Source organism: Mastomys coucha, unplaced genomic scaffold (genome assembly GCF_008632895.1).
Source record: "Mastomys coucha isolate ucsf_1 unplaced genomic scaffold, UCSF_Mcou_1 pScaffold12, whole genome shotgun sequence".
Lineage (NCBI taxonomy): Eukaryota > Metazoa > Chordata > Mammalia > Rodentia > Muridae > Mastomys > Mastomys coucha.
The window spans coordinates 31,921,191-31,938,469 of NW_022196894.1; the positions used below are offsets into that span (position 1 = coordinate 31,921,191).

Sequence of the window (17,279 nt, forward strand, 5' to 3'; positions counted from 1 at the left end):
GAGCACATCAGGGGAGGACCCTGAGGTGTTCAATGGGGAGATGGGACCACAGAAGAGGTAGTGCTAGACTGGAAAGGTAGGCTCCTTCCAAAGCATAAACTAGAAAGAAGGGACACTATTTTCTAGTGGAAAAATTATATGGGAATGGTATATGATGGATCTCATGGAGGGTAAGAAAACGCATCCACTCTGCCAAAGCCCAAGCTAGTACACAGGAACAAGGGTCAAGGGAGCTGTGGTGTGGGGGGCAGGGGAGCCTTAACACACTGAAGACCATTAAAGTTCCTAAGAGATCCTTTAGAGATAAGAGTGAGTAGGATGGATCAGAAGGAAGGAAAGGTCAGGAGAACACAATCTAATGAAGATGCTGCTACAGCTTGGGGCCGAGCTGAGTGAAGAGGACAGAGTTATGAAACAGACCGTAAAGGATAAACTAACACGACCGAATTTTCTGCATTTCCACTTTGTTTATAAACAGACTCTGCTCAGGAGGAGTTCTGGCTACCACCGTCATCCACCCATGGAGCTGATGCCATCACCTCCTGTTGATGGTTCATTAATGACACCATGTATAGAGGGCAGAGAGACCCAAACTGGCAACCTCAAAATCCACTTTCATTTGGATTTGAGCAGCATTCTGTCCTTCTGCTACATTCATTGTACCGTTTCTCTAGCTGGTGTTGAAATGAACCTCCTATCTGAACTCACAGCTCTTCGTGGCAGGCAGGAGGCCCTAAAGCTCCCAATGATGCAAGGCGACCTGCCCAGTATTCAGTTCACAGCACAGTTATATGTAGATAAATACTTTTGAATATTGGCTCGGGAAGCAAGCTAAGTTTTGTTAAACCAAGCTAGAGGAACACGTGCTCTGATACTGAAGGGGTCTATACAGAAGACACGATTAGTGTGTTCTCCTCTTTGGCTCCCAAACAAATAGCTCTCACCCCCAAGAGAGCATCTTCCAAATGTGGAGGGATCTCATTAAAAACCAGGCAGATACAGAGGGTACTACAAGGGGGTACTACAAGGAGAGGTCTACTATCTATTAACTTCTCATTCAAAATAAGGGTTCTTGTGTCAAATGCTGGCTATGAAAACTGATTTTAAAAAATCAGCTTTTTTTTTTTTTTTTCTGTTACAGCATTCCTGCTACCTCAGTGTAACGAGCTTGTGGAGGTGTACACAGTTTGATCCTTAGAGACCTAATCCGGTCACTTGCATATCTGGGGACAAATGGAAATAGGTCTGAAAACTGGAAAGTCACCTGCCTTAGGAGCCTGTCCTTAGTGGCTTCCCGACACACAGTTCTGAGGACAGTGGCTTTTGCTTCCCTTACATGAAAGTGGCTAAAGCAGGTGCTGGGTGGATGATGGGTGCTTGTGGCAGGTGCCCCAAGATTTCTTCAGTTCCTGAGTTTTTGTCCATCCCATGAGGTGTACCTCCCAAGACATTCCAATTTCAGGAATATACAGATATATGTAGAATTTAGGTATGTCTTTAGGTATGACTAACCTGCAGTACCCAGGCCACATGCATTCTCCGAGAGACACACATGCAGCCCAATGCATTTGTGGATGACTACACAGTGGCAAAAGGCTGGCTACTCCTGGAAGATGTCTACAATGTATGCATAGTTTAACATGCGTGTGCCCTTTCACCTTATCAGCTCTGAGAAAACAAAGGAGACCCCAGAATCTGGAGCATGATGATGAGGTGTATTAGCAACCGATGTCCTGTCTGGAGATGTAATTTGGGAAGAACTTAGGTTCCAAAGGAGACCATCCCACATGCTTTCCTTGTGTCACTGGGACTACACTGTCCTGCACGCAGAGCCTACTCTTGTTTCCATAATTCAAAGTTTCCTGCAGAGGGAAGGGAGTCCTAGGAGGACCCAGGGAGGGGGCTGGGGCACTCCCTACCTTGGCAGGCACCCTGAATTCTCCATACTCTTTCAGCAGTTCCTGAGTCTCTTCCGTGGTCTCTCCGGTGGAGGTATGTGTTGAGAGGTAATATTCTCCTGTTTCTTGGATCCAGTCTAGTGCCTGTGGGAGGAAACGCCACCACTAGTCCCCAGAAGGCAGCTCTCAGTGGGAAAACATGCCACACCGGGAGGAAGGCTTATGTTTGGGACCCAGGAAATGTGACAGGATGGTGGGTGTATAGCTCTGAGGGAGTTCTGGTTTTTGTTTTTAAATTTATGGAGGCTCTCCTTTGAGTTGGGACAGCTCAACCCAAAGCAGTATACTGCGGACTTACTATCATATACCAAACTCAGTATGTATAAACTGGGGGTTGTTATAGGTCAGAGTCTGCGAATATCTGTGCAACCCATCATATCTCCTGGTGTCAAACTCAGGATTTGATGCTAGAAAATCCAAATTATGGACAAGGGGAAACCTGCTCTCCCTTATCCTGTCACCTCCAGCCCCCTAGCTTAACTCTATCTGCTAATGTGGTTCTCTGCACACTCATCAGCAGTGAGGCAAAGCCAAGGGGAATTCTGGACACACCTGCTTAGCACTCCGCTCAAACACCACATATTGCTGACACTGGTCTAACCGCCGCTTCTTCAAGGTCCAGAAGTGCAGGACGCGATTCTCCCTCTGCAAGAGCTCACTCAAGATGGCTGCGGGTAGAAAAGGTGAGTAGCAACATGGGAAGGCTCAACTACTTCAGTCCCACTAACCAAGGGGACTGGTAGGCCTCCGTTTAGGACTATTAATGCATCAGAAGAAAGGGAATGAAAGCTAGAGATAGATACAACTCCCCGGAAGGGACCAGGAGTGGGAGGAGCTTGGTAATGACCTGTTTCTGAGGATCCCACCGATATACTACAGTGACCCCGGATTCTCTTCACGCCACTCAGTCCTTATGGTAAGAGAGTTTGGAAAGTGAAGCCCTAAGACAGCTGATATAGCTGGTCTGGCACCTATCAAGCATGGGAGGCCTCATCGAGGGCTCCTAGGCATTCCTGAGGAGCCTTCTGGAGGAGAGGCAGGATATGGGCGGCAGTGAGAAGTCCGAGAAAGCAGCCTGCAGATACAACGAGTTCCAGTCTCAGCCCTGCACAGGAGTCAACCATACGGCACGTTAGCAGCCGAGCCAATGTTAGAAGCCTCTGGGCAGAGGGTGGGTGGAAGCTGGGCTGTAACAGGGACTACGTGTTGTCTTAGGCCTGAACTCCACACAGGTGTCTATCTGACCCTAAGGAAGTCTGAAAGCTCTTCTTACGTCACCCTAATGACACTGTATCTGAGAATATATGTAAGGCATATACAAGTACGACAAGGGAGCCGGGGCAGTATCCAGTACATGTCATCTGTCTCCTCACTGCCCTTAACACTGTCTGGTGACCTTGATTGATTTCTTGAGTGTCTTAAGTAGCGTGCTCTATGCTCGAAGCAAGCAAATTTATTTTGTCTGATATCTGCTTCATGTTTTCTGAAAGCTATTAAATATACAGTATTAAAGGTGCTTGATAAATATATGGAAATGAGGACATTTTAGATAACTCTGCTTACTAAGCATTCATTATGTGTCAGGCCCATTTTCATAATACTCATGATGCGTGTATCATGACGGTCCCCACTTTGCATGTGAAGAAACCGAGGGAAGACCTGAAACGTATGCAGACTCATTCAGATAGGGAGGAGTAGCGTTTGGAGTTAAGCAGGACCCTTTGACCTGAGACCACATCTTAGCTACCTTTGGTCATTCAGGTCCTTGGCAGATGTAAAGTAGATATTATGGTATTTTACTAAGATAACACAACCTGAACTTCAGTGCTTGTACTTAGTAATTTTTGTTGATTTTACTTATTCTTTAGTCCCCCTCACTGCCCTGGGCCTGGAAATTTGACTAAAAGGATGGACTCCTCCCATGTCTTTCTCAACTTGACTGTAAGGATGGAGTCTGCCTATGCTGCTTTAAGTTAAGACTTTCCATCGGCCACTGTGGCTCACTATCCATGTATTCAGCATGGAACCCTCTGCCCCTTCCCAGAGTGGTCAAGTGTACTTTCTCTGACAAAGAGACTGTTGGCTGATATGGCACAAACAGGAGCTCAAATTGTGTCTGCAGACTTGACCTGTCCCTTGCTTCCCTGTTGCACCATGGCAAGAACTCTTGCATAGCCACTGTCCTTTGGACTCAGAGCTCAGAATGAACAGACATCTGGAGTCAACATCTAACAGCTGCACTGCTGAGCTTAGCCACAGCAGCTGATGTTGATGGCTGCAACATACCATCGCCCAGACAACAGATGCTCGTGGTGAGCAACAGTGAAGTTTTTGGATGTTACTCGGCCACCTGCTCCCATATTAGAACTCCAAATATAAATGGAACTGGCTTTGGATCCAGGCAGTAGACGACAGGGAGATAGACGGTCTTGCCTCCAGTGTCTGCATCTACACGGCAAGGGCCAAATATGCCCTCGTTTCCTTAGTGTTTGTGTCCTGTGGTCAGGGCTCTCTGCTCACTGTACCTTCAGGAAACCAACATAACCAAGCCAAATCATGGGGGACTCTGGAGAGCTCATGGAAGCTCAGGTGCCACTACTCCCCCTGCCTGGGAGCTTTCACAGATGGAGGTACATCCAGCACTCTCTGGTGCCTGTCCCATACAGTGTGGGTGTGAATGTGGTCTCTCTGTGGTTGGCCTCCCCCAAGCTGCCATCTGCAGAAGTCAGAACACATGCTCTGACATGGAGTCAGCCACCCACAGGGCCTCATTCAAAGGCAAAATAACTGATGGGGAAGGAGCTCAGGTTCCTCTTCCTGTTTCTTTCTTTCCAGTGATTTGGATCGTCCCAACTCTTGGGTTATCTGAGCAGGGAAGGGAACTCTATCTAAAGCAGTCCACTGATCTGCACTCTGACCTCGGTGTCCCTAAGCCTGGATCACCCCTCACTTCAAGTCAGTTCAGGTCTTCTCCCTGGCCTTACTCACCAGGGCTGTGATTTTATGGCAAGAGTGGACATTGAAAGAACAAAGTGATAATTTAGGCCAATGTGATTAGACAATAAGCAATTTTAAAAGATATATGCTGTTTTTCATATACTCACAGACTTTATGGAATTCAAATAGATAAGAAAGATGACCTAGAATAGTAGTTCTGTAAATTCTACCTGCATCCAGAATGCAGGTTCTGACTCTAGATCTGAATGAGTCCGAAATTCCATTTGTCCAAGTCCTATCAGTGTTGCTAAACTGGACACTATGTTTTGAGTAGCAAATGTTTAGACAACCTTTCTACTAAGCAGTGTGCCCCAGGACTTGAATATAAATGAAAAAACAAAACAAAACAAAAACCAACCAACCAACCAACAACAACAACAAACCCCAAAAACCTCAACAACTTGGGGAAATCTTTCAGCATGCTAAGAGACTGTGGATGACCAGGACTGGTTTTACTCCACACCAGACTGTTTTTTCTTAAGGGAGAAGCCCCAGAGAACCTGAGATGACTTGAGAGCTAGATACACAGGCTGTTTCGAGGGGAGGGGGGCCTAGCCTTTTACTCATTCAACTGAAGCAAGCTGTGACCCTGCAGGCCTCTTACTCACCTTTTACTTGCTGTTCGGGTCCCCTGGTGTGGCTGGCAACACTGGGCATGCTCACATTGTTCCTGTGGATGTACTTGAGGAACACCTCAGCGTTCCGCCGTGCCAGAGTGCAGGCCTAAGAGAAACAAGGACATGAGGCCCTGTCTCCAGTCCGCATGTGGAACTCAAGACATGCGCAGAGGCGCCTTTTTAGAAGCAATAGGGACTTGGTGGTGATGGGGATACTGGAAGAATCCAGAGGGAGAGGAGTTCTGGAGGTCACTTCCGGTTCACGGCATGCTAATTCCAACTTAGAAGGCTCATACTCAGAGTTCTCCTTTAACCAAGCGCTTCCTTTTCCATTTCAGACTGAAATCAGAAAGCAGCTGACCCTTCAATGCCAATTACTTGTGATTACAATGTGATACAATGGGATACAATTACGATTGTGATTATAATGTGATCATGTTCACATCCAGGCTCGTTTTCTTCTTTTACAAGAATGTCTCTTATGTGACCACCATTGAGACCCCAGGGAACAGAAACCAACTTTAGCACATCACATTTAGCAAACACAGCTGATAATGTAATTCTAAACCTAAACTTAAATTGCCAACAATTTCCAAATGTATCTGATTATCAATCACGTTCCCCTTATCTAAATAACACTAACAAGTACTCTCTCTTGTTGGGAAATATCAACTTCCATAAAAGGTCAGAGCCATTGAAGGCTCCCATCAGCAGGGGCTGCAGAGGGGACAGGCTACCTTCTTCTGATGCTGGGTAGGACTGAGGGTCAGAAAGAGCAGCAGGAAAGAAGCCTTTCAATCTAGAATCCAGATATGCTGATGGAGTATTTCTAACGTCTCTCATTTATTTATTTATTCATTTATTTATTATAAATACACAGTAGCTGTCTTCAGACACACTAGAAGCATGCATCAGATCCCATTACAGATGGTTGTGAGCCACCATGTGGTTGTTGGGAATTGAACTCAGGACCGCTGGAAGAGCAGACAGTGTTTCTTAACCACTGAGCCATCTCTCCAGCACCTTCTAATGTCTCTTAAGCCCATACAACTTACGAATTTCTCTAAAAATCATTTTTTCCTATAGCTATAAAACTAGTATATACTTGCTTCCTAATTTTAAATTAATAACTTAATAATATATTAATAAATTAATGAATAATTAAATCATTTGTAGATCAAGTTAAAATTTTAAATCTTATATTTATCTTTTGATCATATAAATTATATAATTACAATGATTGTTATATAATAAATATAAATTTAAATTATATGCTTTTATGATTACATAAAAAGTAGCAACAAGCTGGACATGGCTAAAGCCAGTTGACAGGCTCAGGAACTCACAGGCTAACGAACTGAAAGCCATTAGTGAACGTCTAAGGCTAAGGACTCTAGATGAATCAATAAAGGATAAACAGAAAGCTGTGCACCATCTGTTGGGCAGAGAATTCCCACAGTTATGGGGAGTCTTTTCTCCACAGCTTTAGGAATATATGAAAAATATCAGCCCAGATGGTTTTCTTTCTTCTTTAAAAGACTCACTTAATTTTTATGAAGAAATACTCTTTACTTTTTCTCTCTATGCATGTGAATGTGTGATGTATGTGTGGTGTGCTGTGCAGGTGTGTGTGGGGTATACATGTTCACACCTGCATGTGAGGAGGCCAGAGGAGGAGGTTGGCTATCCTGTTCAGCCATTGTCAATCTTGCCCTCTTGAGACATTATCTCTAGGAGAACCAGAGCTAGGCTGGCAGCCAGCAAGGCCTAGTGACCATGCTTCTTTGTCCTCAATGGCGCTGGGGATAGGTAGCGCGTGAGGCTATGACTGGCTCCTCTACACAGATGCTGGAGATCCAAACCCAGGTACTCATGCTTGCACAGCATGTTCTTCCCCACCCCATCCTCAAGCCATCCCCAGTCCCGAGAACACTTCTATAACTCTACTTTAAACCCTTCCCATAATCCTTCAGTTATTTTAAATTTTGTTTTGTAACAATGAAACTTTTAAATATTTTAAGTTTTGTTATGGGAAAATTTCTACTGATCTGTATTAGTTTAATCTGCTTATTCACGGTTCTGACTGATACCTGTGTAGACACCAGACAGTAGGAAGGAAGATGGGTCCATAAGGGACAGGGGGCTCTTAAGAAAGGAACAGAAAGATTTGGTGGTCAAGAGAAGAGCTCTAATAAAAACAGTGGCTAGTTATAGATGTGTGACTTCAGTGGTGGCATGTCAGGGAACACAAATTCTCTTTGAGAAACCCCAGTGGAAGAACATGGAAGTTTTGGCGTGAGTGGAGCCTGTAGACCAGCCTGAACTGGGAAGCCTGCTGCCAGGGGACTTTCAGAAGGACTTCCCTTGCTACTAAAAGCCCATGTGGACCAGGGCTGGTTTCCTTCCCTGAGACACTAGGGCCAATTCAGAAACCGCCAAGAAATGTGTTTCTGCTTTCATATAGGAGAATAAACATTGTAATATTTATTGTTAATTGAAAATTGTTAGATTGATAAATAGTATCTAAATTTATTGACTCTAAATTTTGCAATATCTACTTATAAAAGTTTCATTTTAATAACTTCATAAATCAGCTTATACTCTTTAGCCAAAAGATCATTTTAGGGTTAGGGTTATTGTTCAGTAATAGAATGTTAGCCTAACAGGTGTGAGGGCCCTGTGTTCAAACCCTAGCACTATAAAAGAAAACAATAAATTATTTTTTATAAACTGAATATAAGTAAGTAAAAGCATGTGGCCATAACCATGTGATCTTGGAGTATTCTAACACTGCAGTGGCAATAATAATGTATCCTATACCTGATGATACCAAAAGGGCCAAGAAAGAAATGAACATGGAAAATTTAGTTTACGGCTTTACACAGTAACCAGGAGCTGTGTCTTCAGTTCCTTCCCCCTTTACTTGATGAAGGTGGGTGCTGGTGAGAGGCGAGGGTAAGGCTGGAGTCTGAGACCTATGTGGCAGTGTTCACTGACCTTCAGGAAGGCCTCCTTCTGCTCCAGATGCTTGCTGAGCAGTGGAATGACGTGGTCCATCTCTGCTGCCGGACCCAGCTTGTCTCTCCCGCCACACCAGTCCTCGTCTCTCCGGTACTCCTGCTCCAAGCTCTCCAGAACACTGCACACCTGGGGAATCATGGGAGAGGAAGCTCGTTAAACAAACTGCTCCGGGGGTATTCTCTACAGACATCTACAGCAGATCTTTTCACACAGCAGTGAAGTCCAGCCTGGACATTTAGGCAGCCACCACTCCTGGGATATTCTGAGCAGATATTTTGAGAACCTTGTGACTGGAGGTGGAGATTGTGGAATTGTCTCTGTATAGCTGATGGCTAAAGGATGAAGCTATAGGGGTTGATAATATTACTCAAGTATATGATGACAAGAAAGAGATGAAGAAATAGGCTAGATATTTAGGGGCTTCACAGTGATACACACACACACACACATATATACACACACAAATTGATATATATCTCACATACATATATACATATATGTAGCATATACCATATACATGCATAACACCTATGATATATATCATATATATACACACATATGAGATATATATCTCACACACATATTCATATGCATGTATATATGATTATATTATGTTATATAGCTCTATATTGTTGTAACTTCATGATAATTATGAATTATGTAGACCAGGCTTGGAGAAGATACTTGATGGCTTGCCTCAGCATCTGTACTTGTCTGCTTCAAGCAGTAGTGAAGTGAAGTGAAAAGCTACCTCCCTTGTGTGATTTATAGGCCATAAATGAAAGTCATTTTTCAACTCCCCTGGGGACAGATGTTCAAAGTCCTACCATAAGGCAGTGACATCTTTAGCATCCATCTTTATTATAAAATCACATTTCTTTCTAAGGGAGAATACATTTGAGTTAACTTCAAAGACATTTTTTTTTTTAGTTATAAAAATTCGGAGGGACCATGCTGAGGGACCTTATAAATGACCTCAGAAGAAAACAGAGCATCAGAGAGAGTTCACAGAGAGAGTTAGGTTGAGTGTGACAGGAGTCTCATGGCAGCCTGGTATCAGTGCCTGGAGGGTACAGTAAATAAAAACTCAGCAGATACTTGCCTAATAAGCATATGAAGAGAGTTTCTATCCCTATTGCAGCAAAAGAACCAACCAACCAGAGAGCAGAACCCTGAATTCCTACACTTCCCTTCAACAGCCTTGGGTACTTGTTGGGCACAGAGTTGGGAGAATAGCTGTAACTGTCTTGGCTTTCCCTGAAAAAGTCATTCTTCTTGGTAGAGAATACATCTGTCTGTTTTTGAGACAGGGTCTCATCAAGCCCAGGCTGGCCTTGAATTTGCTATGTAACTAAAAGTGACCTTGAAATTCTGGTCAAGGGCTTTATGCATGTTAGGCAAGCATGTGACTAAGTGAACTACATCCTTGCCCAAGGATGTGGTTTTTTTGACAGAAGGTTCACTGAGTTATGAACTCAGCTGAACAATGACTCAGGCAGAACCCCCTCCTCCTGCTTGCCATGCCACGAGAAATCTGCCCCCAATCAAATGATGACTTGACTAGCTCCTACCTTTCCTACTTCTTTTAATGCAAGACACAAAGCATGCATGCCAGCTCAAGTCTTGAGATAAAATAGATAACAAAACATGCAGAGATGTGAAGACTGAGACACTTGAGACCTGTTCCACAATAGGACAGAATCAAAGACTTGAAGAGATCTTGTACAGTAGATTCTGGGTTCTTTTGACTATGAATGCATTTTAAGTAGCTGCTGATTAGGGAACATGAGAGAGATATGAACAAACTGGATCCAAGGTATAAACAAGGTATAGTTTGGAGTCTAGACATACCAAGTTCAGGGAAATCAGCTGGATCCTAGGTACTTAAACAGAAAACAAATGCTGATTTATATTATCAAATGTGGGGGTAGTTTGTTACACAGCACTATTATTACAATGGCTGACTAATATATTGCTCATTCAATACTCTTGATTTCTACTTCAACACCTCCATACTGATCTGATGAGTTTGAGAAATGTATGAAAAAGAAAATCACTTGGTTCCTTGCTGAAAGGAAAAAAAAAGATAAGAAATGGTAGTGTGTCCATAAGTCATTCTTTTATTCTCACAGGTTAGTGCCAACATGCCTGGCTTTTGATGCTGTACTATAATAATTTGAGGCAGAAACCAGCCTCTTTCATCTCCCACTCATGTCCACAGACTTCCCTCTCACCTGCTCAGAGGTCTTGTAAAAGGCCACAGAGGCGTTGACAAGTTTCAGCCGGTCCTCCATCTTTAGCATGAGCTGTTGCCAGTGGAGGGCCACCTTCTCAGCACATTCCCGGATGGCATCAGCGTCATAGTGGCCGGCCTGGAGCAGTGCCTCTGCCTTCTGCTGTACCTGCAGGGCGCTCTGGTGCGTCTTCTGCAAGGAAGTGGCATGAAAGAGGGACTGGGCACGAGGGGAGGAGAGAGAGGTCCGTGGGAGCAGCCCAGGTGTGATATGGGAGGGGTGGAGTGAGGTGTGGTTGGAAAGATGCAGAGAAGTTAAAGAGCTTTAAATGACTGATCCATTTGTCACGGTGATCAATACATTACTGTCTTTAAGGCACACTTACACAAAGGAAATCATACATGTCATTGATCTCCCAGGACCCTAACTCCTGACCCCCTTCTTAGCTTTCTACCTCCACCACCCTAGATGTTAAGGCTATTTTAGTAGAGAAACAGAAGTTGTGTAGAAACCTTGCCACTGATTGGCCCCTTAATCTCTTTTTCAAATTTAATCATAAAATTGCTCATTGCCGAACTTTCAATGATTACTGATGCAGCATTTTACAGATTAAATAAGCACTCTCCCCCCCAAGCACATGTAATGCACATGTCAGCTAGCAATACACAATCTGAAACATTAATGACCAGTAGAAAAGGATTTAGGTAGAATGGGGAAACTTGGTAGGTTACTAGACCTGAAGAATGAGTTCTCCTGTCCCCGCTGCCCCACCCTCCACAGTTACTCCACCAAAACAGCAGAGCCTTGCAGGCAAGAATGAGCTCAAAGCTGGAGCCTTTTGCTATTTGCAATGGCCTTTAGGAGACAAGCCCCTCACTTGCTTTATGGTTTCTGATTAGGGCTAACCATGCTCTGGATCTTAACTTCAAGAGGCTGGGGCACCTGGATGAAGGACTAGATAGCAGGGAATAAAAGCCAGCTGAGGCTCAGGCTTTGTAAAGCAAAGCACAGATGTGATGATCCCTCTGTTGGATAGTTTTATGTCTTCTTGACACAATCTAGAGTCATTTGAGAGGAAAGAACCTCAATTAAGAAAATGACTCCATAAGACGGGGCTGTAGACAAGCCTGTAGGACATTTTCTTAATTAGTGATTGATGGGGGAGGGTCCAGCTCATTGTGGGTGGTGCCATCCCTGGGCTGGTGGTCCTGGGTTCTATAAGAAGGCAGGCTGAGAAAGCCATGGGAAGCAAGTCAGTAGGCAGCACCCCTCCACGGTCTCTATCAGCTCCTCTCTCCAGGTTCCTAGCCTGTTGAAGTTCCTGTCTGGATTTTCTTCAGTGATGAACAGTTCCTCCCCAGCTTGGTTTGCTTGAGATGTTCTACCACAGCAGAAGTAACCCTACCTAGGACAATCCCTGTGAGGACATCAGAGTGCTACAGACTTGGGAAAGCTACCAGCATTGTGCCCTAGGCTGCTGGATCCTTCCAGCTAATGGTGAATGACGGTGGCCAGAACACAGTGACACTTCAGAGTTCTTTCTACTTGGCTTGGGCAGCAGGGCTGAGACTACTTTTATAGCTGACTTACTTACTCAGCACTCCTTGGGTCTGAGGGTAACTCCAACCTAAGCGTCTCCTTGATCTCACCACACACACCTGCCTTTCCCCTTGTCATTAGACTTCATCCTGTACTTCCTACTTACTTAGCTCTGTCTACAAGGCTTCTATGTGCCCCTCATCCCGAACCTGCAGCAGCTGCACGACTCTGTCTTCACCAGCATCCCTGACCCTTTGGCCTTGTACCCCGCGACAGCCTCAGTTCTTATGGCTGTCAGCACTGGGCTCCTCACTACTAAATGAAGCTAGAGAAAGTAAATGAAAGGGCAGAACAATCCCTCCAAAGTCCCGACTTTCTTTGTATAGCTGGCACTGTTTCTTAAAAGAAGAGGTGCCAAGGTTAGCCTTGCTAACTACTCCCATCTTCAGCGCACTTATCGGCTCCCCTGGCTTCTATATTTTCTCTGTGAAGAAGCATCTTCTTAGTGTCAGATCCTCCTCTGGAATCGTCTTCTGATGCAAGGGAGCCCACCTCTCACCCTTCTGAGGAGGTGCTGCCATCTGTAGCAGGGCAGATGCCAAACCCTCAACAGATGCCAGCCCCATCTCTTTAAAAGTCGCTGGCCTCTTATGCTGGTGGCCTCCCCTTACCCATTTCCCCTGCCACCTAGAATTTGTTACAATCTTAACCTCATCCCTGACTGCTGCTCCTCACTCCCTCACTACTTCACATGTTTATGTAGGAGAAACAGCCAATTGTCTTTCCTTCCAGTTCTAATTCATAGATCCATTCTGTGCACTTTCTTTTCCTTTTCTTTTTCTTTGGCATGCTGGGATTTGTCTTGGGGTTCTGAACTAGCCAAGCACACATTCCACCACTGAGCCACATTTCCAGTGCCTCGCAGATAGTTTGGGCAGTTCTGCTTAATTTGATGGATTAGGAAGTGCTCCTGTTATTCTTTTCATCCCTACGGCTTCCATCTTATGAGCACCACATCTTTCTCTCAGTTCAAAAGTCTTCAACAGCTCCCTCACTGCTTCAAAGCTAGGTCCAAACTGGCTGTCACAAGGGCCCTCCACAGCATGGTCTGTCTTCACAATACAACTATGCTTTCTCCCCACACCTCTGAAAGCAAGCCACAAACTGTCTTGCCTTGCCTGTCCTTCTTCCTGTCCTTCTTCCTGTCCTTGGTAGATCCTCTAAGCCCTTGTCAACGATCCCTTCTGTCCTTTGAAACTTCCCTCAAACCTAACCTCCTTCAGTGAACCTTTTCAGATGGCCTGAAGCTCAGGGAAAACCCCTTTTCTATGGACTCCTTTGTTACTTAGCTACCTCTTGGAGGGTTAGCTTAGAAAGTAAAACTGTCACAGTGGGAGCAGAGGTATGTGTAGAGTCAATCAAATGGCTGTCACTTTTCCAAGGGTGTGTGTGTGTGTGTGTGTGTGTGTGTGTGTGTGTGTGTGTATGTGTGTGTGTGTATATGTTCTGTGCTGGGCCCTATGATTAGCATTGACTTTTCTGGTTCACACAGCCCTTCTATGAGGTGGATTTTATTTCCAGCTCAGAGATTAAGACATCAAGACACAGCAGGCGAAACAGTATGCCTCAAAACTACATCAAAGCAAGTGGTAAAACCAGACTCCCGTTTGACTTATTCCCAAACTTACAGTCTTTTATGGCACATGACTTTTTCTCTAAGATTGGAATGAAGTCTACAGCACTTCTCATTTGCAAGAAGGTTCTCCAGATGAATGTTAGTGATTACGACAGTTATGTCTTCTGCCCTTAACATGTAATAACTGTCAGTGTAAACCTGTTTTAATGTTGTATCTTCAGAGAGTGCCGAGTCATCTCCACTCTCTGTGTAGTTTGTGTTATGTAATAAACTGTTCCCTACTCCGAAGCTCATTATTCTGTAACAGTCCTGAGTGAGCTTTTCTTCTTTAATTTCCTGAATGATAAATGCTCATCCATGTGGCCTAATCTTTGCTTTGCTAAGCTTAAGTCATTATTTTGCATCCATTTTTTCTCCTTACCATCTAATCCTATTGAGTGTTAGAGTTTTAAGATGTGGGCTATCAAGGACATTAATATTTAGTAGGTGTAAGTGCAAGAAAATTGAACCAAATCAATTGAATTTATTATCTAGTTTTAACCACTTTTTTATGCTCAAATGCATGGGAGGATTTCAAATAAAAATGGATTTTAAAGTTGAGCTTCTCTGTCTGAAGGTCGCAGTTTCTGAAGGCATAACAGCGCATCCGGAGCACTAACAAGCTTAATAAACTACACTGTGTGGAGGCACTGTTTGGTTCTTTGCACGGAGTGTTCTGGGAATGGTTTCCTGAAAACAAGGCTTATCAGAGGCACATCTGACCTTTCCAGGGACCCTCCAAAGCAAGGCTTAGAACGATCCTGGCTTGGCCAGGGTCATCTCAGTGTATGCTGTGTTTCTAGATTAATTATCAATAACCCTCTCTTCCCCTTTTGTTTTGTTTGAGATAGGGTCTGTCTATGTAGCCAGGCTGACTTTGCAATCCTCCTGCTTCAGCCTCCAGGGGTTCTGGGATTATATATTTGTCACCTCCTTTACTCTTAAAAATGTCTGTTTATACAACAAATTTCATTGTTTCACCAATAGCTACTTTCCCTACGGAACCCTTGAGCTTTCTTTCTCAGGTTATAAGAAGGCAAATTATACCTCCCATCCCACTCCCAGCAATCAGCAAAAAACCTGCAGTAAGCCTGGCACACAGGAAAAGCCAAACTAAGCTGCTTAACCTTCCTTTAAAATCGCTTGTATCCAGCCAGGTATAGTGTGGTACATGTTGTAGTCTATCACGCAGGGGGTTGAACATTAGGACAGCCATGAGTTGAGTCTTACTTGGGCTAAATAGTTAAGTTCAAGGTCAGCCTGGCCTACGGAGAGAGCCCATGTTTCAGAGAAACATTACTTGTATCTTCTCTGGGACATTCTTCTCTGGATGCAGAGCCCAGTTTAAACTTAGTTTATAGACAACCATGGGCTGTCTGGAGGAGCATATGAACAGTTCTGGCTGTGCTCCTTGTTCATTTAGCTACACAACAACCTCATGACCTTCCACCACCAAGATGTTCTAGAAATTCTATATGCTCTGCTATCCTAGAGATCACAGACACCAACCCTAGAGTCACCTATAGCTTAGCATCAATTATTTACTAAAGCAATACCCCCCCAACAAAACCCCAGGAGGGATTAGGAGAATTTTATCCTTAGCAAGGCTCTACTCTGTAACCACGAAGCAACATCTCCCCAAATTAACACCTACTGCATGCACATGAAATTTAGTTTTCCAATACACTGTGGAAACATCTACCCACCCTTTCTCTAAGTTCACTGGGGTACTCTAGTGTGCTGTGAGGCTTGATCTGACTTGCCAGACATTTGATTAAGAGACTGCAAATGTAATCACCTAATCCAAGTATTCTATTCAAGGAGAAAGATGACCAAAAGTTATCTTTGCCTAAATCCCCCATAGCTTCATGTCATCTGTCGCCATAATCTTACTTCTGCCTAAGCCAATGGAGCAGTGGTTCTCAACCTTCCTCATGCTGTGACCCTTGAATACAGCTCCTAGGTTGTGGTGACCCCCAACCATTCAATTACTTCATTGCTACATCATAACTGTAATTTTGCTTCTTTAATGAGATATAGTATAAATATCTGATATTCAGGATATCTGCTAGACAACCCCTGTGAAAGGGTCATTCAGCCCCAAAGGGGTCATGAACTATTGGTTGAGAACCACTACTATAGACATTTGACCAGTAAGTGCCTGGTTATAACCCCAATTTAGGTCTCTCCTGAAGTGCTCTCACCATTATCAATTTGGGCTTGCTTATAAACTGTTACAGAAACATAAAACTCCTTGCTGCAGGGTAGTTCTTCTACAGCAAGAGAATTGCTTATATCGCATGTGCAACATACTGTTTGCTTTTCAATGTTAAATCCCAGACAGTATCTACAGACTACTAATACTTCCTGAGAAGATATCAAGTAGCTTATGGGAACATGTCAGCCATCCTAACTCCACTTTTTATAGGCATGAAAGATGGCTTCTGGAAAAATAAGTGGCTGAATTCAATTAATACCAGTTTACAAAAGGCTATCAATCAGTTTGACTACCACATTAAAAGACAATTATGAGCATAAATAATCAAAATTCATTATTTTCTGCCATCATTACATAGAATTTTTTGCTAGTGGTAATTTTAAAAAAGAAAGTTGCCCCATTGTAGTTCCTACACACCCAGAAGTAGGCAAAGTTCTATACCGAACCACATGTACCAAGGATCTGAGGATTTTGTCCTTTGCTTTTTTTCCCACTGGTGCTTAACCTATTTTGTTTTTAATATAGCTCCATGAGCCATTTCTATTCTTTCTCAGACACCACTGAGAAGCAATCTGCTAAAGTCTCTCTGGGAGGAGAAGGTCCTAGCAGGAAGATAATTGAAGGAATTATTTAAAGCAAGGCAACATTACTTTATCCAAAGTGAAATTTTCTTTTACAATGGACTTTTTGAAAAACCTTAGTAAAAAAGTTTACCAAAGTCCCAGCTGGTAAACTTCTACTTGTAGTTTATTCTTCAAACATGGCTTCTGCTAGCATAACTGAATGGCTACTTTCAGCATGCAAGCTGTACAATACAGTCTGCCTCAAGCCTTGTGGTCTTTGTTAAAAGTCAGATTGTAACCTAGAATCCAAGTGTTTATAAGTATTATTCCAGTTTACTACTGACCTGTACAACTGTTTGCCCTCATTTCTGAGTGGTTTTCAATGGGAAGCCTTGCCACCTTTTACTTTTGCATTTCTCACTGGTATATAGTTTGTGAGTAAAAAAAAAAAAAAAAA

The 17,279-nt window shown here is 43.6% G+C and overlaps 1 protein-coding gene across 22 annotated transcripts in view; it reads right to left on the minus strand.

The window, feature by feature from the left end:
* The window catches only part of Kalrn (kalirin RhoGEF kinase), a 604,914-nt gene that overhangs the window by 244,776 nt on the left and 342,859 nt on the right, over nt 1–17,279 (minus strand). For 15 of the 22 annotated variants that reach the window (XM_031363740.1, XM_031363736.1, XM_031363739.1 and 12 more), the window contains exons 17-21: nt 10,828–11,046; nt 8,570–8,719; nt 5,564–5,678; nt 2,511–2,626; nt 1,920–2,042 (exon numbers count right to left, since the gene is read on the minus strand). In XM_031363740.1, coding sequence (XP_031219600.1) covers nt 1,920–2,042; nt 2,511–2,626; nt 5,564–5,678; nt 8,570–8,719; nt 10,828–11,046 — 723 coding nt within the window. The remainder of the gene's footprint in view (nt 1–1,919; nt 2,043–2,510; nt 2,627–5,563; nt 5,679–8,569; nt 8,720–10,827; nt 11,047–17,279) is intronic. The other 7 variants (XM_031363737.1, XM_031363734.1, XM_031363735.1 and 4 more) reach the window with 1 other exon arrangement.